The sequence below is a fragment of the Pleuronectes platessa genome, chromosome 24 (genome assembly GCF_947347685.1).
Source record: "Pleuronectes platessa chromosome 24, fPlePla1.1, whole genome shotgun sequence".
NCBI lineage: Eukaryota > Metazoa > Chordata > Actinopteri > Pleuronectiformes > Pleuronectidae > Pleuronectes > Pleuronectes platessa.
In genome coordinates this window covers 8,876,359-8,897,724 of record NC_070649.1, presented here as the reverse complement: position 1 = coordinate 8,897,724, position 21,366 = coordinate 8,876,359, and the positions used below count along the sequence as shown (strand labels likewise).

The 21,366-nt window shown below is 41.4% G+C and overlaps 2 protein-coding genes and 1 long non-coding RNA gene across 4 annotated transcripts; 2 read left to right on the top strand and 1 right to left on the bottom strand.

The window, feature by feature from the left end:
- Nucleotides 1-717: 717 nt before the first annotated feature.
- LOC128430993 (eukaryotic translation initiation factor 4 gamma 1-like) lies at nt 718-2,341 on the bottom strand. Its single transcript, XM_053417169.1, has 2 exons — nt 1,538-2,341; nt 718-1,372 (listed from the first exon to the last, which is right to left on the bottom strand). The coding sequence occupies exons 1-2, from the start codon at nt 1,751-1,753 to the stop codon at nt 866-868; spliced, it is 723 nt and encodes a 240-aa protein (XP_053273144.1). The 5' UTR covers nt 1,754-2,341; the 3' UTR covers nt 718-865.
- A 4,373-nt stretch (nt 2,342-6,714) lies between these two features.
- LOC128431234 (putative nuclease HARBI1) lies at nt 6,715-8,358 on the top strand. 2 transcript variants are annotated; one of them, XM_053417494.1, is made up of 4 exons: nt 6,715-7,334; nt 7,416-7,528; nt 7,609-7,720; nt 7,829-8,358. In XM_053417494.1, exons 1-4 carry the CDS (start codon nt 6,902-6,904, stop codon nt 8,197-8,199), a joined length of 1,029 nt encoding a protein of 342 aa, XP_053273469.1. In that variant the 5' UTR covers nt 6,715-6,901; the 3' UTR covers nt 8,200-8,358. The 2 variants fall into 2 exon arrangements, with proteins under 2 accessions (XP_053273469.1, XP_053273468.1); XM_053417493.1 differs by having other exon boundaries at nt 6,718-7,334; nt 7,609-8,358.
- A 1,836-nt stretch (nt 8,359-10,194) lies between these two features.
- LOC128431235 (uncharacterized) lies at nt 10,195-12,598 on the top strand. Its single transcript, XR_008334124.1, has 4 exons — nt 10,195-10,306; nt 10,804-10,860; nt 11,684-11,806; nt 12,240-12,598. It is a non-coding gene; the product is annotated as an uncharacterized LOC128431235 (long non-coding RNA).
- The last annotated feature ends 8,768 nt before the right edge of the window (nt 12,599-21,366 follow it).

Here is a 21,366-nt window from a genome sequence, read left to right as displayed (position 1 = left end):
TTCATGTAGTGAGTGCATAGGACGTTTTGGCAGGCCAGGCCAACCCATCCATGCAACAACTGTCACACTTAAGCTACTGGAATCCTGAAATATGCTGCGAGTTTGTCTCCCAAAAGAAACACATTTTTAGTCCAGTGCACAAACATAAGCTCACAGACAGAGTCTCTGAGTTTCAGCAGACGATACTGAGCTAATTTTAGGAGTCTGACCTCTGATGCCGTATTTATTACACATGCACTGAAATGTCTAAAGGATTGGTTGAAAATAGTGTTATTCAACACAAAGCTGCAGTTTGTCTGTCCTTGTCAAATAATATCATGCTCTTGCTGATGATATAATAAAGCCAAGCTTTTTGTCCATTCATAAATATCACTCTCCAGAGGCTTATATTGAATATTCTCACAGCTTGAAGTGAAACTAGTGTTACACAACCAGCTGTTAGGAGATAAAATATGACATCAATTATGTTTTTTTTACTGAATTCTCATTTGGATTTGATGTTCAGTTCAGGATAAGTACTTTTGTCAAATGTTGTCCCAGAAACTCTCCAGGCATCTGTGCTTTTCATTGATTATTGGGAAAAAGGGAAATGTATAAGTTGTATTTCCCACATGTGTTTTAATTGAAATGTGAGGGCAGCTGCATGCAAGACATAAAAACACCCAAATTAAATTTAAAACATTTTATTCATTAGTCGACAACATAGTACAAACCACAAACAGAGTACAGACATGATGTCACCCAGTGCAAATTATACAGTAGGAGCAGGGGTTGCAGTGGGGGGTTTCTGTCCATTTACAAATATCACTGTATAAGTTGTATAAGTGTATAAGTTGTATTTCCCACATGAGTTTTCATTAAAAACTTAGTGGGGGGTGGAGTATGCCATCTTCCTGGCATCCACTGTTTCCTTCAACAAAAGGGAGAGCCTTGGTGCCCTCTTCCCTTTCTCTGCCATATGGTCCAGCTGGTTATAGTAGGTGTCCATCAATTCCTTTTCCGTCACCACCTCCAGGTCCTGCTGGATCATCTGGAGGAGCTGACAGAGGCCCTCAAGAGACGGCCCGTCTCCTTTCTGCAACAGCCTCCTGATGCAGCAGTGCATGGATTTCTCTGCCAGCACCTTGGAGAGGAACAGCTCCCCAATAAACCTCAGCATATTGAGGAAGCGACCGGAAGGTTTGGTGTTCTGTTGCTCTTCCCTCAGCCGGTCGGTGACCCTCACGTCCTGGACTGGCTTCAGGCAGGACCCACTCTCTTGATGAATGCCCTCCTTGTCCAAGCTCTTCATGAACTCTGCCTGGCAGTGTTTAACCAGCAGAGACCTGAAGGAGACGCTGGCTGACCAGTCAGACAAGGATTGGAACTCCACCTGAAGAGGAGAAAACCATAAAGGAATATTAACACTAATGTAACTCACATACATACATAGTGATCAGTGTGTTCAATTAAGGTTACAACCTGCATACAAATACAAGCTGTCCAACTAAGTAAGAAACAGGATAAAGTAGCTTCCAGTCATAGATGCATCACTTACTTCTGAGAGGTGTTGACACAGCTCCGCAAAGACTGCAGCAGAGTCTGGTTTCTTCACGGCCCTCTTGAAAATGAGCTCAACCATTTCCTGCAGGTTCTCCTCAACGTCCAAGTCCTCGTGACTCAGATCCGTCACGAAGGCTTGAAAGTTTGCTGTGACGCAGCTGACGGACTCGTAGGAGGCAGCGCCGAGAAACCCCACGTGTGTTGGGATCATGTTGATTCAAATCAATCGTAGTTCTCTTCAAGGCAAATCCAAAGAAACGAGTTCAGGAGCAAGAACAGAGTGCAGGAGCAAGAACAGAGTTCAGTAGCAAGAACAGAGTGCAGGAGCAAGAACAGAGTGCAGGAGCAAGAACAGAGTGCAGGAGCAAGAACAGAGTTCAGGAGCAAGAACAGAGTTCAGGAGCAAGAACAGAGTTCAGGAGCAAGAACAGAGTTCAGGAGCAAGAACAGAGTGCAGGAGCAAGAACAGAGTTCAGGAGCAAGAACAGAGTGCAGGAGCAAGAACAGAGTTCAGGAGCAAGAACAGAGTTCAGGTGCAACGAGCCAAGTATTCCGAAGAGAACTGACTGAAAACTGACTGAAAACTGACGCTTATGTAGGGACAGACTTCAAAGGTATATGGCTGCTGCTTTGGTGACCTTCAGTGACATTCATCAAAGGAACAAAGCCTGAGTGATAACGTTCAAAAAAATTCAGAAAATGCCTATTTTTTTTTAAAAATGTACAAGTTTAATTTAGATAAACATTAAATTCAAACTTAACGGTTTGAGTGAAAAATCCCCGATGATGCTTCTGAAACTGTGTGTTACAAAAATAAAGTACATCTATTTATCTACATCAATTTAGATCTATCTGGGGGGGGGGGGGGGGGGGGTTGGGGTATAGGGGGGCTAGTAGCATTCATGCTAATAAGGAACGATAATACCTGTTTCATATCGGTAAATGTGTCGCTTTCAAGAGTTTTTACAACAACAGTTTTAATTTGGTCAAACCACCACGTGGAAATGTGTCCTTCGGGGGAAATCAGTGGCACTAATATGGCAGGCAAAACGTTTGCAGCGCTGTTTGAAGTCAGTGGGCACGATGTACAGTCAGAGTCCGCCTCCGTGTCTTTATTGAACGGGTGTCTCCTCTTCTTCGTCAGCTTCTTCTTCTTCCTCTGCGTTATTTTGAAGCTTTAACGCTCCTTCAACCGTCGCTGGACAACTTTAATGTGCGGGCAGTGAAGTAAAGATATCTCGGCTCGTAGCGTCTCAGCAAGTAACAACACTGAGGTCGGACATGTTGGATACACGTTTGAGGGACTTCTTGCTTCCGTTTTAGTGCGAGACTACCACGGTGTTGTCTGATGCTCCACACCGCCTCCGGCCGCTCCGGGGTGGGATTACATGGTTACGGTGGCCGAGAGAGCTGAACGCACTGCAAATGAAGAAAACACTTTCTGTTAATAGCAACATTTGTTAGAAAATGGACACTTGCATCTGTAAATGCCTTTAATTTACATATAATCATTTATTGCACAGATGGGACCAGATCATAGTTCTTGTAAACATTGAATACATTTTCTTTTTGACTCATTTCAAACAAATGATTATGCTTGAAATCTTACCCCTAAATAGGATTGTTCCCTAGGAAATCAGTCAAATGTCCTTTTAAAAACCCTATTGAAAGGCAGGGATGAATCTAGTTAATCTAGAGTAACTGCCTGTCTTCTGGAAACTCCTCCATGTTCTGGAGATTATGCTTGGAGAAACATCAAATCTCCTTGCAACGGCACGCATGGATGTGCCATCCTGGAGGAGTTGGACAATCTGTGCAACTTCTGTAGGGTTAAGAAATCTCTAGCTAAAGCCAACACTAATGGAAAACCAGTCGAAGTGAGCAAGAGGGAGAAACTTGAAATGGCCTCCACATGCAAAACCACTCCTATTTTGGGGGTTGTCTCATTGTTGCCCCTCTAGTGCACCTGTTGTTAATTCCATCAACACCAATGCAGCTGAAACTGATTAACAACCCCCTCTGCTACTTAACTGACCAGATAATTATCAAAAAAGTGCAATTGAATTCATGCCATACCCTGATAAAAAATTAATTTTTTGGAGCAGAGTAGTATAGTATAGCTGATGAATCAGCTATGCTTTCAAGATACTTTCCTCTGAGGTTCAGCTCCATGTTGACATGACGTCACATGAGCAACCACATCACGAAGCTTCTGGATTCACATCTTCATGAAACCAGTTGGAGACTTGTACTTTGTCACATGGAGAATTATCTTGCCTCCATTCTGAGGATAAAGTAATTAGTTTCATCCCTTTCCGAAATACTCAAACCAGCAATCATGTCACAGTAAAAGTCACAGGGATTCTATTTTTCTAATGAGTACAGAAACGAAAATTCCAATATCTGCAGGATGTTAGTGTTTGAATGGAGCCGTTTTAACAATCTTGAATTAAAGATATGGTTGAATACATTGGACAAAGAAACCTACTCCAAATCCTCAAATCAACTGGTTCTTATAAATTTACTTTTTAAGATTTGCTTATTTTTTGGTTTGCAAATGCTCATAAATATGTGTGTTTGTGCGTGTGGGTTGTTGTTGTTTCCAGCTGAGGCTCTGAAGTGTAACTACTGTTTCTCCAAGGGAACTGATCTCTGCACCTCTAACAGCACTCAGACCTGTTCATGGAGCATGGACGCGTGTGCTGCCGTCATATTGACGGCCCCACTAAGTGAGTATGCCACTGGCAGGATTTTTTTTTTTTCAGAAGTTGAATAGATTTAAAATCACTCTGTATTTATATCTGAATTTAAGGGATAGTTCACCCCCTAAAAAAACCCTAGCATGTTTCCATGCAACTCATTTCTGCCAAAAGCATTTTAGAAGTTTAGAGAGACTACAATGGCAAGATGTGTCTACAATGATAAGTCTGGGATTGTGGTGGGGATTTGCACCTTAAATGTAATACTTTATTTCAACTAGAATGGTTTGAAGATCCTAATGATGTGGTTCGGCATTGCGTACCTACAGGAGGGGGGGGGGGGGGGTCCCATAAAATGCTGCTGCTCAGAACTTTGTCTTTGGATTTCGTCCCTTCAAGATATTATACTGAAAGTGTATATGAACCATAATGGTATCTGGTTTTAAATAACTTTGTGATATCATTCCAGGCAGTTCATTCCGCTCGTGCATGAACATGGCAGTGTGTCAGGGCTACATCAAAACACCGGGCGTGTTCGCCAGATGCTGCACCACCGACCTCTGCAACTGAGCCCCTTCACCTCAGCGTGGGCCCATTGTGATGTGGGAGGATCCATTTGTACTGTTTATCAAAACCGTTTGTCCACAATGTCAGGTCCAATTTAAACTGTTGAGGATCTGTACAGCTTTGTGACACTAGGTGGCAGTAGAGCGCTGTGAAGATGTGTGAGCAGCCACCTGGGCCATCACTGCCAGTGTGTATGTGTTAGAGTGTTTTTTTTTGTGTGAATTAATAAAAGAGACAAAGCAATGAAACTGACATTTTTGGGTGCATTTTTATCTTCTCAATGAATTTGAGTGACAAATGTTGAGGCTTATCATCTATTCAAGACAAATCATCTTTACCTGTGGATTTTCTGTTGAGCAGAAACAAATATTTCAGTCACAAGCAAAGATCAGCGGGAACAGAGAGATGTGTTCTCCTTTGTGCGGGATGCAGCTCCCTGCCTCACTTTAGCATCTTAAGGATATTGTGTGTTAAACCAGATCCGGTGTCAGCCATAGTTAATTAAGTGGAAATGCTCTATGCTGTCTAAATGTTTTACAAAGACTGATCCTACTGTGTATTCAAGCATATTAAAGTTGTCAACACATGGGCGTGCATGGAAACACAAATGTTTAACTGAACACATGCAGGTTCCAGACCAAGAAACAGTCTAATTAGATCAAATATTAACCAACTGTGTATTCTCAGGAAAAATGATTGATAACATTATCTCATTTTAAATACTTCATTTGTTTTTACAATTACATATAAAGGGGTAGATAGTTGATATTACTTTGTCTGGCCACAGATACATGTCTTAAAATTGGAGCTTTACTGCTACAAGCTATAAACGACAACAAAAAATTATGTAAATATGTCAACATAGTTATGTAAATTATAATAATGGCTCTAAAAAATCTTCAACTCAATAATTAATAATGATAGTAATAACAATTATATCTTTTACATATCTTTTCTCCGCTCGCCCCAACCGGTCAAGGCAGATGGCCGCCCACATTGAGTCTGCTTCTGCCGGATGGATTCATAGATATATAGATTTATGTGTTACCTGCGTACAAATTGTAAATTTGGAAATAAAAATCCAATGGATTGGTTTAGCAATGTGCAGAAGGTTCAAAGTTCACCAGTGCTCCGCTTGTAAATGGGAGTCTGAGACACTTTGTTCTCGCGAATGTCATCGAATGCATATTTTACAATTGGGTTAAATTTAGTCAAGTTGATGAGGATATGTTCGGCCTGATGTGGGGATGTGGATCGGGCGTAAAGGTGGTTTGGCAAAGCAGGAAGTCCAAGGTCTTCAGGGGGGAAGGGGAGGGAACTACAAGTCATACAAAAACACATTTGAAGGGCAAATTACAAAATTAAACAAACATTCAGCGGCTGCCAGGTAGAACAGAGTGATCCAGGCTGAGAGGACTGTGTCTGCACAAAGTTTATTTCCCAACAATCTACACTTTAAAGGTCCTATACGAACGTTATCATTTGCACATTTTGAGTTTTGAACATATGTGATTGCGATTAGCGGTGTGTCAGCTTGCACTTCCACAAATTGACACCACAACTGCTGCTCACTGGATGTTTTGGTTTCATATTTTACAATTGGGTTAAATTTAGTCAAGTTGATGAGGATATATTCGGCCTTATGTGCTGATGTGGATCGGGCGTAAAGGTGGTTTGACAACAGGAAGTCCGAGGGCTTCAGGGGGACGGGGAGGGAACTACAAGTCATACAAAAACACATTTGAAAGGCGAATTACAAAATTAAACAAACAGTTAGTGAATGCCAGGTAGAACAGATTGATCCAGTAATAAATCAGGCTTGTTTACTCCTCAGATTGGCAAAGGCTCAGTCATGTGATATCAGGGGCCCGTTTCACAAAGCAGGTTTAGTGAAAACTCTGAGTTAGTTAACCCTGAGATGAGGGAAACTCTGGTTTTTCAGTTTCACAAAGCCAGTTCAGCTTTACGCTGAGTCAGTTACCCTGGCAACATACTCCGTGAACCTAACCTGCTCGCTGGCAGGTTTTCTTCAACTAACCCCGAGTTTCTCCTGCTCTTAAGTTGAAGCCTGCAGACTGAAGGCAGTGGCAGACATGGCGTGTCCTTTTATTGAAGAGCCAGTTGATGTCGAGGCACAGATACTCCGCAGACATCTCCACCGGGAGAGGATTATTAGACCCCGATTGGATGTTTTATCATTCCCTGATGAGTATCTGTTTGAGCGTTTCCGTTTCTCTGCATCATCTATAATTTATATAAACGATATTCTCAGCCCTCACATCGCTCACATGACGCATCGTGGAAATGCTCTCAGTTCCGAGCAAATTCTTTGTATTGCACTTCGTTTTTTTGCCAACGGCAGTTTTTTGTATAACGTCGGTGATGCAGAGCATGTGTCCAAGGCAACTGTCTGTCGGGCTGTCCGAAATGTGACACTTGCACTGAAACGGCTACTATGCACGTTTGTAGTGTTCCCAAGTCACAGACCCACCAGACTTCTCAAAGAAGAGTTCCACAGAATTGCAGGTATCAGTCTAAGCAGTAATTCATTTATGTCATAAAGCTTTGAGACTTGAAGCACTAATCAGTCAATTTGATATATTTTAGGGTTTCCAGGTGTGATTGGCTGCATAGATGGCACTCACATTCCTATCATCGCTCCTTCAATAAATGAAGGAGATTATGTGAATAGGAAATCTGTCCACAGCATTAATGTGCAGGTAGGCCTAAATAGTAGCCTTTAACATTCCAAATTAAATACACTACACCATACAGCTAATTACTGTTCTCCACTGTGAAGATCATATGTGATGGAGTCCACATGATTAACAATGTGGAAGCGAAGTGGCCTGGGTCTGTGCATGACTCACGAATGTTTCGTGAGTCGACACTGAGTGCCAGATTTGCCGGTGGTGAGTTTATATATATAATTTATATACAGTATATAGTTATATCCTATGATCAAATATTTTGTTTCCTCCTATTGCAACTGAAACAAACTGTATCTTGTATTATCATAGTAGAGTTCGATGGTTACCTACTCGGAGACAGAGGGTACCCCTGCCAGCACTATCTGCTGACCCCTTACCCTGACCCTGAGCCTGGCCCACAGCGACACTACAACTTGGCTCACTGCAGGACACGAGCCAGAGTGGAGATGACCATCGGGATACTCAAGGCCCGGTTCCAGTGCCTTCGTAGGCTCAGGGTCACCCCAGAGAGAGCTTGTGACATTATAGTGGCATGTGTGGTTCTCCACAACATTGCCACTATTAGAGGAGAACAATGTCCTACTCTTTCCCCCTGTGATCCAGGTATTAATCATACCCCCCCTGCTGATACACGAGATGGAAGAGCTGTTAGAGACATGATATGTGTCAATCATTTCTAACTGACCCATCACCTCCCCAATGTTCAAGAACGACAATATGCATCTCATTTTATGAGGTCTTCTTTATTTCCTAGAAGGACAAATTTTGTACAGTTGTTAATCCTTTGTTGTTGAAACAATTAAAAAACATCCACCTGTGGGCACGTCACCCACCTTTAACTGATGGTCCAGCAGTTGTATTTCCTTTTCTGTTTTGGTGATCTGCAGCCTTATGTGCTCCATTTCTAGGTGTGATTTGTTTATTTGAGATTCTAAATATACCTTGTAAAGTTGTTTTTACAGGGAGCTATAGGAACATAAATGACATTGAATTTCAGTGCCATGTCTATTTAGTGTCATTGTAAGTTGTGGGTCAATGCTGAACAACATCTTACTGAGGTAAGCTGTGCTGTGGAGGTTGATGGACCTTCTTCCCCATTGTAATTTCCAGCATGGCTCTGTTAGAGAGAAAGAAGTTGCAAGTTGTATTGTGGAACAACACTATTAACTGAGCCAAAGTTATTTAAAAAAAAAAAGGTGTATACTTCAGCAGGCCTCTCTGCATCTTCCCTCTCTGTGGCAGCTGATAAGGTTTCTTCATCATCCTCCTGTAATGAAACAGAATGTGTGTGTTATATTCTACCAATTATGAAAAATCTGTGGAATATTAAGAGTACTTACAACAGCATGGAGGTCTGTTATGGCAGAAGGCTCAACGAGACAGATTACACCATCAGTAACTGGTAGAAAATGAAGATTAGACAGTTGATGATTACACAGAAAAGTGCCCCACCTAATTTAAACACAATTTTTCAAACTCTGAGTCACCTTAAAATAGATTGATATCTGAAAGCAAAAGCAGCCAATTGCAAAGAACTGTAGCTTACTGCTACAAGAAAAATCAGTGTGCCAACTAAGTTGTGTCTAAGATGAATGGGTGGCCATTACTGAGCGAACACTAGAAAAAGGATTAACGTACATGCCATTCATTTGAATAACTTACCTCTTATGTAGGCCCCTGTGACCTGGGGCGTGGGTGGGTCCGATGAACTCCCCCCAGAGATGCCCTCAGCAATGGGTCGTCCACTGTTCTGACTGAGGGCCATCTTTTCAGCCTCTGTGAGAGTTGGTGGTGGTGGACTGCCACCTGTTTTGCGGGCCTCAGCCTTTTTTCTGTTGGCTATAATGGAGGTCAAATTTAAATACATACAGAAAACACAACTTTGGAGACTTGTATGTATAAAAGGCATTTAGGTGTTGCTTTCATAGAGACAATATTAAATACTGGCAGTGTTGGGATTTCTCTTTTTTTTGCAGATTTCCCTAATTACTTAAATATATCCATCACATGTTGAATGTAGCCACTAAATGCTGTTTAATGAGGGCAGGCTAAACAACATCACAATTGCTTGTACTTTATTATACCTTACCTGTTTGAACTACATTTTTATATTTCATCTTTAGCTGCTGCCAAGTCCGTTTGGTGCCTGTTGGGTTGCACCTGTGCTCACAGACACACATATGGAATATAATTGTTGAATAAGTGGAACATTCAAGACAAAACATTTCTTTTTTTTCTCAAATTAATACTGACGCATTGACTCGGTCAGCAATTTCCTGCCACGCAAGATCCCGCGCTTTTGCTGCTGCCACAGTATTGCTTCTTTTTAAAAATATATGCTCACTTTCTGCATACGCAGTCATTAATATTTCCAACTCCACTGGGGAGAAGTAGGAGGATCGAGGCTGTTTACCACTTGTTGCCATGGTGAATCATGTTATCTGTGTTCCATTGATGAAGGCTTTTTATATCCTCATGCACAAGCTTCACTCAGGGTTACCTTGACTCTGAGTTGATTGAACTAAGTGTTATCACCTGTTCTGAAACCGAAAACTTAGAGTTTGACAGCTCAGAGTTGCTCAACCCAGAGTTAAGGTTTTAACTCAGAGTTTGTTGAACCTGCTTTGTGAAACGGGCCCCTCCCCTCGCTGCCAGTCCTGACCAATCACAGGAGCAGGTTCTTGTGGTTCCACTTGAGTTAAAAGAAGGAAGAGGAGGGTGTAAAACCAGAACAGCTCTGGAGAACACAGGGACAAACCACTAAAGACTGATCATCTGAGGAACAAGGTAACAACCCATCTCTTTATGAGGACTTCTTCTGTGATGTTATGCTGTTTTATTCCTTGTGAATGTTGTTTTTGTAGTTTTTACAGTTATGTTCAGCTTCACGCTTCTTTCTGTTTGTGTAGAGATGTTTTCACAGGTTGAATGCTGGCACCAAAAGGGTTAAGATAAGATGCGATGAGATAAAAAAAGATAGACTTTATTAATCCCAAAGGAAGTTCATGTGCCAGCTTGCTCCAAGAATACAGTAATACAATATATAAAAGTTTACAGAGAATAGCACAATATTGTTTAGTCAGAAATATATCGTCAAAAATAAAAGGATCAAGTTTATATGGAGTAAACAACGAACCAGTGCCTTCAAAAACCACAATAGAAATAAAAATAAAATAATTGACTGTCCCTGATACTGCAAGTCTGTCAAAAGTGTTGATCTCAAACTGTCACCAACACAAAGACACCTTCCTTCATTGTACATCTCTGCATTGTTTGACTTCCAGATTTCAAAATGAAAGCTGCCGTGTGTGCCGTCCTCCTCTTGCTGACTCTATATCAAGGTATTTCTTATTCTTTCATATATAGAAGAGAAAATCCTTCTTTGTCAAGGCAGAAACATGTTACATAAAGAAACATTTGAATAAAAGACACATAAAACACAACAACCCACCAACCATATGAATAGAACCTATACAATATCCAAGTATGTTGTTGTATATTGTTTTTATAAGCCAGATATGGAGGGACTAAGGGAAGTAACACGACTGGTGTAATCAGGCAAGAATCCCAATTTATAGTGTGAAGTATTGATTGTAACCCTCCTCAACAGGTTTAGCTAAAAGTTTAGTATAGCTGATGTATCAACTGAGAGATACTTTCCTCTGAGGTTCAGCTCCATGTTGACATGACGTCACATGAGCAACCACATCAAGAAGCTTCTGGATTCACATCTGGTGACTGTGGAGGTTACCGAAGTTCACCGTCATGTTCATGAAACCAGTGGGAGACTTGTACTTTGTGATATGGAGAATTATCTTGCTGGGAGTAGCCGTTAGAAAGTAAATAGGCTCACCCCTTTCAGAAATACTCAAACCAGCATCATGTCACAGTAGAAGTCACTGGGATCTTAATTTTCTTATGAGCACTTTAATGGAAATTCCTGTAACTGTAGGATTTTGACTTGTGAAGACGATTGATGCAGGAGTTGTTTTACAAACTTGAATTGAATATATGTTAAAATACATTGAACAAAGAAACCTACTTTAAATCATCTAATCTACTGGTTCTTATAAATTAACTCTTAATGATTTGCTCAGCTTTTTTAAAATGATTTGACACATTTGCAAATGCGCATTAATATATATGTGTGTGTGTTGTTTCCAGCTGAGGCCCTGAGGTGTAAAACATGTGGCTCCGACGATGGAGGTGAACTCTGCGACTGGGGACTCAGTGTGACCTGTTCACGTATACAACCCATGTGTGTTCGCGCCTTATTCACTAGGAGAGGTGAGTGTGCCACTGGATAGATTTTACTTATTTATTACGATCAATATCTGAATTTAAGGGATAGTTTAACCCCCCCCCCACCAAAAAAAACATGAATCTGTGCCACTTACTTTCTGCCAGAATCATTTTAGAAGTTTGGAGAAAGAATGGCAAATTTTTCTATAATGATAAACCTGGGATTGTGGTGGGGATTTGTAATTTCAAATTAATACATAATTACAACTAGAATTGTCTGAAGATCATAATGATGTGGTTCGGCATCGCGTTCCTATGGGGCGGTCCCCTGGTCAGCCTCTTTTGCCTGGGGTCCCAAAGGTCCAATAAAATGTTTCTGCTCAGAACTTTGTCTTTGGATTCCGTCCCTTCAAGATATTACACTGAAAATATCATCGATACAATATGGACCCAACATAACTTTGTTATATCATTCCAGGCTCATCAATACGCTCGTGCGCGACCGTGGAAATGTGTGAGGGTTTCAAAAGAAAACAGGACGTGGACTACAATTGCTGCAGCAACGACAACTGCAACTGAGCCCCTTCACCTCAGCGTGGGCCCATTGTGATATGTTGGATGATCCATTTCTACTGTTTCAGATCAAAAAGCAGGCGTTTGTCCACAATGTCAGGTCAAATTTAAACCGTTGAGGATCTGTACTGCTGTACGACACTAGGTGGCAGTAGAGCGCTGTGAAGATGGGTGAACATCCACTTGGGCCACCACTGCCAGTGTGTATGTGTGGGAGTGTTTTTTTTAAGTGAATTATTAAAAAAGACAAAGCAATGAAACTAAGTGGCATTTGTCGGTGTTTTTTTTTATCTTCTCAATGAATTTGAGTGACAGGTGTTGTGGCTTATCATTTATTCAAGCCAAGCCTAGCACATTGAGGCTTATGATTAGAGTGTGTGTGTCCAAGCAACTTCGACGAAGAAAGAAATAATTTTATAATAAGTTTTCGTGGAAAATCGTTTTGAAAAATATTTATTTTGGGGGGGGGGCGCCAGGAGTGAAGCTTGCCTAGAGCGCCAAATATGCTAGGGCCGGCCCTGTTTGTGCGGGCTGCAGCTCCCTGCCTGTACAACTGATGCTTCGTTTTGTCAGCTATAAGATCACTTTAGCATCTTAAGGAGATTGTGTGTTAAACCAGATCTGGTGTCAGCCACAGTTAATTAAGGGGAAATGCTCTATGCTGTCTAAATGTTTTACAAAGACAGATCCTACTGTGTATTCAAGCATATTAAAGTTGTCAACACATGGGCGTGCATGGAAACACAAATGTTTAACTGAACACATGCAGGTTCTGGACCACCAAGAAACAGCCTAATTAGTTCAAATATTAACCAACTGTGTATTCTCAGGAACAATTATTTGTAACAATATATAATTTTAGAAAACTTTATTTGCTTTCACAATTATATATACAGGGGTAGATAGTTGATAATAATTTGTCTTGCCACAGCTACATGACTTTAAAATGGAGCTTTACTGCTAACAGCTATAAACGACAACACACTATATATAGATATGTCAACTTAGATATGTGAATGAATATAATGCCTGTAAAAAATATTCAACTCAATAATTCCTAATGATAGTAAAAGCAATTATATCTTCTCCACATCTTTTCTCCGCTTGCCCCAACCGGTCGAGGCAGATAGCCGCCCACATTGAGTCTGCTTCTGCTAATTTAACATGTAGAATGCCTTTAGATTTATGAATATTATTACTTCGCGCTATACAAATAAATATATTAATAAATTGAACTCAACGGTAATGAAGTTTATAAATGTTGTTATTGAAAGATAGGGATGCTCACGCTTGTTAAGCCAGCTGAGTTTCCTTGGGACCCTGTTCATTGACATGGGACCTTCTTACTGACTGACACAATATGAACGTTACAACTACAAGTAGCCACAATGAATCCTCTTTGGCGGGTGGGGGTCCTCATCTTGAGGGACACGCCAAGGAGCCTGTTTCGGGAATAGGCCAGTTCCTCCTCTGGAATAATAGGAGCCCGTTGCGGTCATTCAAGCATGAGATCAGGACAGGTACACCGAGCACGTCCAGAGGGGCGGGGGGGACCCCGGGGCTGAGCTGGAGGGAGTACATAAATCCCATCTGGCCTGTGATAGTCTCACGATCCACCGGGAGCAGACGGAGAGAGTGGCTGGAGGAGATGCACATCTGGAACGTGCTGCTTTGTTTGCTGCCCCTGCGACCCGGTAACAGACGTGAAAGTATTAGTGGAAAACCCTGGAAGCATTTTTCAGAAAAATTGGGCATTTTACCTCATCGCAGATTTAAAGTGCAGTTTTTACTGTTTTGCGTTTAAAGATGTCATGAAACAGCTGTTTGTTGTTGACCAGAACAACTCTGTTCAATATTAAACTTTCCAATCATGTCATGTTAAACTACAGGGGGACAATCCTAAGCCAAGGCTGATTGGCCACTTTATCACCATATCACATGTTGAGATCAGATCCATGTAAAAAGAAATGCTCTGAAAACTACAATATGTCCATAATAAATAATAAAATATCAATTCAGATATTCTCCTGATAGCTGTAATTGGATTTGCTCGTACAGTACCTGAAAGATCATCCATTAAAAATCTAGTTCGATAATCCGGATCATTATCAGGACCATGCCAAATTTTCTGTAGATATTATCAATTGTCACAAAGATCTCTGGGTTATTTGTTGAGAGATTATTAAAATAATTCAATATAATATGCTAAAGAAAGTGAAAAAATTGTTCTTCCCTGAATTTGACTGCAACCTCGTACCAACTTTCCACCAGTTTTGTGTGATTGTGCCAACTAAATACAAACAAACAAACAAATACCGATGGAAATATAACCTCCTTGGTGAAGGTAATACTTGTCCTCAGGTATTTCATCATGAGCAGCCCTAGTAACAGAAAGCCACATCATTGCACTGTGTACAAACCTCCATGGAGTGTAGCTAGAGAGAAACCCCAGAAGGTGGACTCCCCCCTCCCCGGCACATACTCAGTAAAACCACAGGAAAATCACCAACCTCCTCCTTTACGATGTGCATCCCATTAAGTAGGGCTTCCCTTCAGTAACAAGTGCCTGAGAGCAGTGTGGAAATACCACACAGCTGTCTGCGTGAAGCCTGGAGGACCCCACACTGAAAACTGGGATTCCACCAGCACGCATGCAGAGAGGAAAACACGCACACAAAAAAACATGGGCAGAGAAAATGGAAAAGAAAACTTCATGGGAAATCTGGAACAGAGTGAGATTCCTGTTGATTTTTTTTAAAATTTTTAGATAGCTATAAATACAGATATTCTTTTGGGCTGAAACAACCTCTGTCTGATATTGATCTGCCATTCTAGCCACATTATCTATGTTGCGTTCTACACTGGTAGCTGAGGTTACTGGGAGTCTTTTTCCTACCAGAAGGGGTGATGTCATTGGTGCCTGACAAATCAGCGAAGGCCATTTTGTCAATATAACAATGGCCGACAGAATATCTGGGCGTTGATAGGGTTTTCATTCCTTGTAGGAGACAGGATCCAGATGGAGTATTTTTAATCTATGACACTATGAAGTAGGTGAGACCAATGCTTGTTTTTACTGTCACTGTCAACTCATTCAGAGTTGTGACCCAACACGGATAAATGTGTCTTTAAAGCAGTACATGGGTTGTACCAGACCCCAGTGACCTCAGTGTGCATGGAACCAATCCAATTTTGGGGGTTCAAGAAAAACAGGAGACTTGCATTCAGTTCACAATTAAAGGTTTATTTAAAAATGGGAGGACTGGCAATTTCCAATAAAATGCAAATATACGTGGCAATAAAAATAATTCTGATTCTGACATGAATCGAGGACATGTGAAAAAAATGAGATAAGACGATTACAACCGGCTGCCTAAAACGAGGGGTCCAGGTTCATAAAAAAATATATAAAGAAACATTCAATACAATAGAGGTCGAGGCCAAGCAGCAGTCTGGCACTTGATCTGCAAAGGGGGGGGGGGACTTAACTAAAGAGGACAAAAGTATCCATCGTCTACCTCTCAAGCACGGGGCTGCAGAGAATACTTCAATCTGGGTTGGGACTCACAGCCACAGAACTGAATGTACAAGGAGCCTCATCAGCAGTATCCTATCTACCAGGCGTCAGGCAAAGAGGCAACAATTGCCTACACCTGTCCTTATAAAGGCGGTGTTCTCTCTATAATCCCACCCACCAGGCCGGCCCTCACAGTGTGTCTATTTTGTTGATCCATCCTAAAGTTCCTTGTCATATACATCATATCAGATGACTTGTGTATTTTCGATTTTTGACACATGTATTGTGTTGTTTGCTGACAATCCAAAGAGTTTAGTACTGGATTATGTTGATGCACAGAAGAGCTCATTAGCCAGCTACTTCGGGACTTTTCCCAAGGCTATATTTATGTATATATATCTGATGCAGGTGCCATAAAGCCTGTGTACATTTTCCCCTAATAAACGTCTAATGACTTTGAGTAAAGGGAGTTTGAGTGATTTGTTTATTTCACAGGTCATGTCTGGCAAAACAATAATAATAAAAGCAAAAATATACCGACTCATCACAAATAAAAGGAGTAACTGATATGAAGCCAGTTTATTACTTTGGGGGTTAACAACAGTCCCAATTTATATACCTGAAGTGTAGATCTTTGATTTCCCTGGTTGACTAGCAAAGCACGTGTCGCACTTTAATTATATTCCTCACAGTAACTGGGGGGGATGTATTATTTAATTTATTTTTCCATACAAAGGGGTATAGTATAAACCATGGGATTTGCTCATATCGGAGTGTAGAGGGCGGTTGTCATGGTGAGCAGACAGTTTGCAAAGGGTTCGTAAGATGTGGGTCAGCGTTGGGCAGATAGATAGATAGATGGATGGATAGGTAGATAGATAGATGGATGGATGGATAGATGGATAGATGGATAGATAGATGGATAGATGGATAGATGGATAGATGGATAGATAGATAGATGGATCGATGGATGAATGGATAGATAGATAGATAGATAGATAGATCGATAGATAGATAGATAGATAGATAGATAGATAGAGAGATGGATGGATAGGCGGGTAGATAGTAGGATAGATAGATAGTAGGATAGATAGATAGATAGATAGATGGATAGATAGATAGATAGATAGATAGATAGACGGATGGATGGATGGATGGATGGATGGATGGATGGATGGATGGATGGATAGATAGATAGATAGATAGTTAGTATGATAGATTGATAGATAGATAGATAGTACGATAGATTGATAGATAGTATGATAGATTGATAGATAGTATGATAGATAGATAGTACGATAGATGGATAGATGGTTGGATAGATGGATAGATAGATAGAGAGATGGACCTATAAAGTGGAGGTTTAGCGTAATTCACACATAACACAAGAAATCAGATAATTCACTAAGAGAATTATAGAATCATAGAAATATATATATATATTTTTTAATTCCCCTTAATCTAAACATGGTATTGCACTGTTCATAACTATTAAACTTCCACATATACACTGTAAGCAAGGAAGTATTGTGTTAGTGCAAGTAGTCGAGTGGCGAGCGGACCAAGGTCAGTGTCCTCAGCGGCAATGTTCAGTACACTGACCAATCACGGTTGTTATTGTCCTCATTCAGGAACCCCACAGACCTATATGGAGCAGGAGTGACGTAACACCATTCTATTGGCGTTTTCATGAATGGCAGCGGAGAGGTGGAGTCAACACGTCGGTCCAGAACTCTCCTGCAGGGGGACCAGTGGATCTGAGGTCCGCTGTTCATAGGGCTCAGTTCCTATTGATCTGTCCAAACAACATGGTCAGGGTCAAAAGTCATTATCTTATAAAGCCTCTGCCTTCAAGGAACTCCTGTTGTCTTTCGTAATTGAACTGTATTTGACATTTCGGGGGGGGAGGATGAGTACTAGCCCCAGTAAATTGGCACACGCGGCTGAGCACACGATGAGTCAATTACATCGTCATAGTGCGTTGTTTTTATTTGTGAAACAGTAAGTCGAGCTCTCGGCGGGGAGCTCGGAGGGATTTTCTCCTTCCTGTTGTGGGTGGACCACCAGAGCATCAGCTCCCCACAGGTCTGAAGAGCCTTGCTGCAATAACGCCCTATTTTAGGAATATCCCTCGTGGATGCAAAACAAAACCGAAAAACACTTTAGAGATTTGGGTCATTGGCTCCATTTCATGTTTTTCTTTCCTCTCCAGTGGGTGTAGTGAGGGGGATTCAGTCAACTGGGTCAAACACAAGACATTCAGTCGTGGTCGGAGAACCCTCATTGCCTTTGAGTCTGTGAGATTGTACACATAGCTGGGTAATGAACCTGCCTCTCTATGAATCAGAGGTAAAAACTCTCAGCTGCAAAGGCCCATTAGGCTCATAAAGACCCAGTTCTATAAAACCAGTGAGAGAGAGAGAGAGAGAGAGAGAGAGAGAGAGAGAGAGAGAGAGAGAGAGAGAGAGAGAGAGAGAGAGAGCACCACAGTAGGAGTGTGTTTGTAAATGCAAAGCGGCTGGGAACTATAGGCATCTTGTTAACACGGCGGGATTCCCCAGCGGCGCAAGCGGGGCCCCTTGTGCCAGGCATGAGGGAACCGACAACCCCGAGGTGGATCTCTTCAGAGTTTCCAAAACGTCATGTTTGCTTCTTTCCCCGGGCAAGGAAACCAGCGGTGCCCGGCCTGCTTATGAGAGATATGTTTGTGGTTACTTTAATAGGGGAGGCCATAAAAAATGCTGTTGTTTTGTAGCTACCAGTGAACATTACAGCTGGGATTCCCTGTGTCCCCTCCCCCCCCCCCCCCCCCCCCCTCCCTTGGTTGCACTGAGGAGAAAGCACTCTCACTCTGCGGGAAAAGGTTCCACCTGTGTGTAAAATCACGGATTCTCCAACGTAATGTGTTTCCTCTGCATTAAAATAACAGCGAGAGGTGTGAGATAGCTCCAACATCTGGCCCTACATAAAACCCCCTAAATATGCCATAAAGCTTACGAAGCATTGTAACATAATAAGTGTAGCTAAAATCGTGGCACACTGTTTTAAATACATTCACATGCATCTTTTTGGTTTCATCGTCAAGCTTTTACGGATTTCCTAATGGAAACTTTCACTCGGGTTTGGATAAACAACAAAAATGGGAGAAAAGGCTCATGATGCTCGCACGCTGTCTTGAAATAAAAGACCAGACAACAAATCAGAATGTGCAGCCAATCTCAGTCGCCGTTGGGCTTGAGGTGGGGTGTACGCCCTGGACAGGTTGCCAGCAGTTCGATTCCCAGCTTTACCCATTCTACGTACCAAAGTGTCCTGGGGCAAGACACCGAACCATAAATTGCCCCTGACAGCTGTGTGAAGTGTGATAGAGAAAGTGCTGCACTTTTTGAATAAGTTATCATCAGACTCCATATAAAACAGACCATTTCCCATTTAGCCCAGACACTGAACCACACTAATGCTAACCGCTGCACCATCATCCTGCCCTGAATGTGATGACCTGGTTTTCTGCATCATTAGGTCACCAAATGTGATATGATCTTCATCAAGTCACGAATGTAGACCAAGTGGGATTTGCTGAAACTAGTAACACACAAGTGATGGTGAGATGTTGTGTCTTTTTTTGGTCTGTTAAGCATTTGCAGGGCTGATGGGGAAATCCATTTCTTGGATATTCTTAATAATAGAATTTGGATATACTTAAAGATATTCTAAAAGGTCAATCCTCAGTCTGTTGGACTATTCTTCCTTCAGACCTGCTCCAGCTCAGATATATTCTCAGGATGTGTGTCTGAGCTCGGTCCACATCTTCTCTTCTTGGCCCGGACTCTTGCTGGACCACTACAAAAGGTGGATTTTCTTTGTTTGTGGTCATTCTGTAGTAGATTTATATGATTTTCAGGCAAGTTATACTTGGGCTGCTGATTTGATTGTATTTGTACTATGACAATGACAGCTGATCTGATACATTGGGCTTAATAAAGCATCATTTATTGCTACAGTGCTTATTTTTTCCCCAAACCAATCATCAAGCTGCTCTCCGGCTAACTTCTGGTGCAAAGCGACATTTGCTTGGGGCGATAACTCGCGTGTGGTAGACTCGTAAACACAGACCTTAGCTAGCTTGATCCCTTTAAGCCTTTAGTGGTTGAACTGGGTTTGTTTTCTATCTCGTTGAACATTCTTTGTTGTGCCTTCGGACTCAGACTGGTGCTCACGCCCGGGGAGAGTACAGCCACAGAACTGAACCGTCTCCGTGCACAGACAGTTCGCCTGACAGCAGACTGATGAATTTCGAAACTCTCCAACAAATCAACAGTTCCACATCGTAAGTCTTCTGGGATCTCTGCTTTGCGAGGCATGGCTCACATACGTCCATGCTTCATGTTGTGGGTTTTATAAATCACAGTAGCCAGGTTTCATTGATCGGACTCCAGGTTTGCTGACACCAGTTCTTGTGTTCTTTTCACAAACAAGATAATGGAATGGAGGAGATTTGACTTAAAAATAAGGAAAATATAAAATAAGGACATTTTTTAAACAAACTATCGTAAAATAAAATATTTTTTTTAAACTTCACAAATGGTAAATGGACTGTATTGATCTAGCACATTTCTAGATTTGTAGATCACTTTACCCACAAACATACTACTACTGCATGTGGAGTCTTGGTACTAACGCAAACCAAGACTCCACATGCAGATTCAAACAGTTTCTCTTATTTTTTTTCTAAACCAACATTCACTGAACAAGCAGCCGAACTACAGCAAAAGATGAAGTTCACATCAGAGAGCCACATCGAATTAACGACTTACCTCAAATGTTTTGTCACAATGAGATTTGTTTTTGTTTTATTCCAAAACTATGGTAAAGCCGCTAATCTCAATTTACTGGCAATCCCTACTAAAACCCCTCTAACTTTGCTCCGCTTCCTTCCATTAGGGAATAAAAGGTGGAACAGATAATGTTAAGATGTAGTGTAATGGATTTTTGTGGTTTTAGACTACAACTGCATGATTTCATGCAACGTTCAGAATGAACAACTCTCCATTTATTTCACTGCTCACCACAAATACGGGCATGTTCATGTTCCTGTAGGTTTTACTGTTATGACATGACAAACAAAATATACAAACATGTTCACGATATCATGAGAAAGCTTAAAAAATCTAAATGAAAACGACCAATTAAAGGATTCGGCTTGACTTTTTAACTGAATAATGAAATTCTGCCTGTAGTGTCCACAAGATTTTGCCCTGTATATAAACTGTACCTACAGTTCATGAAACTGAGCAAACTACTCCATCCTATTTGTCTTTGCAGTTCAATTCTGGGTGTTTCACATCAGGTGACATATATGGCACAGGCTGCGGCTCCAGTGAACTGAGAGCTTCATGCTGGGATGCAAACCGAAGCCTCTCAGCATCCTGACCCTCACTGTGTACGCCTAGATTGTATAGCTCCTCCCTTGGCTATATAATGTCTAGTTTAGCTGGACTTCCATCAGATTACTCCC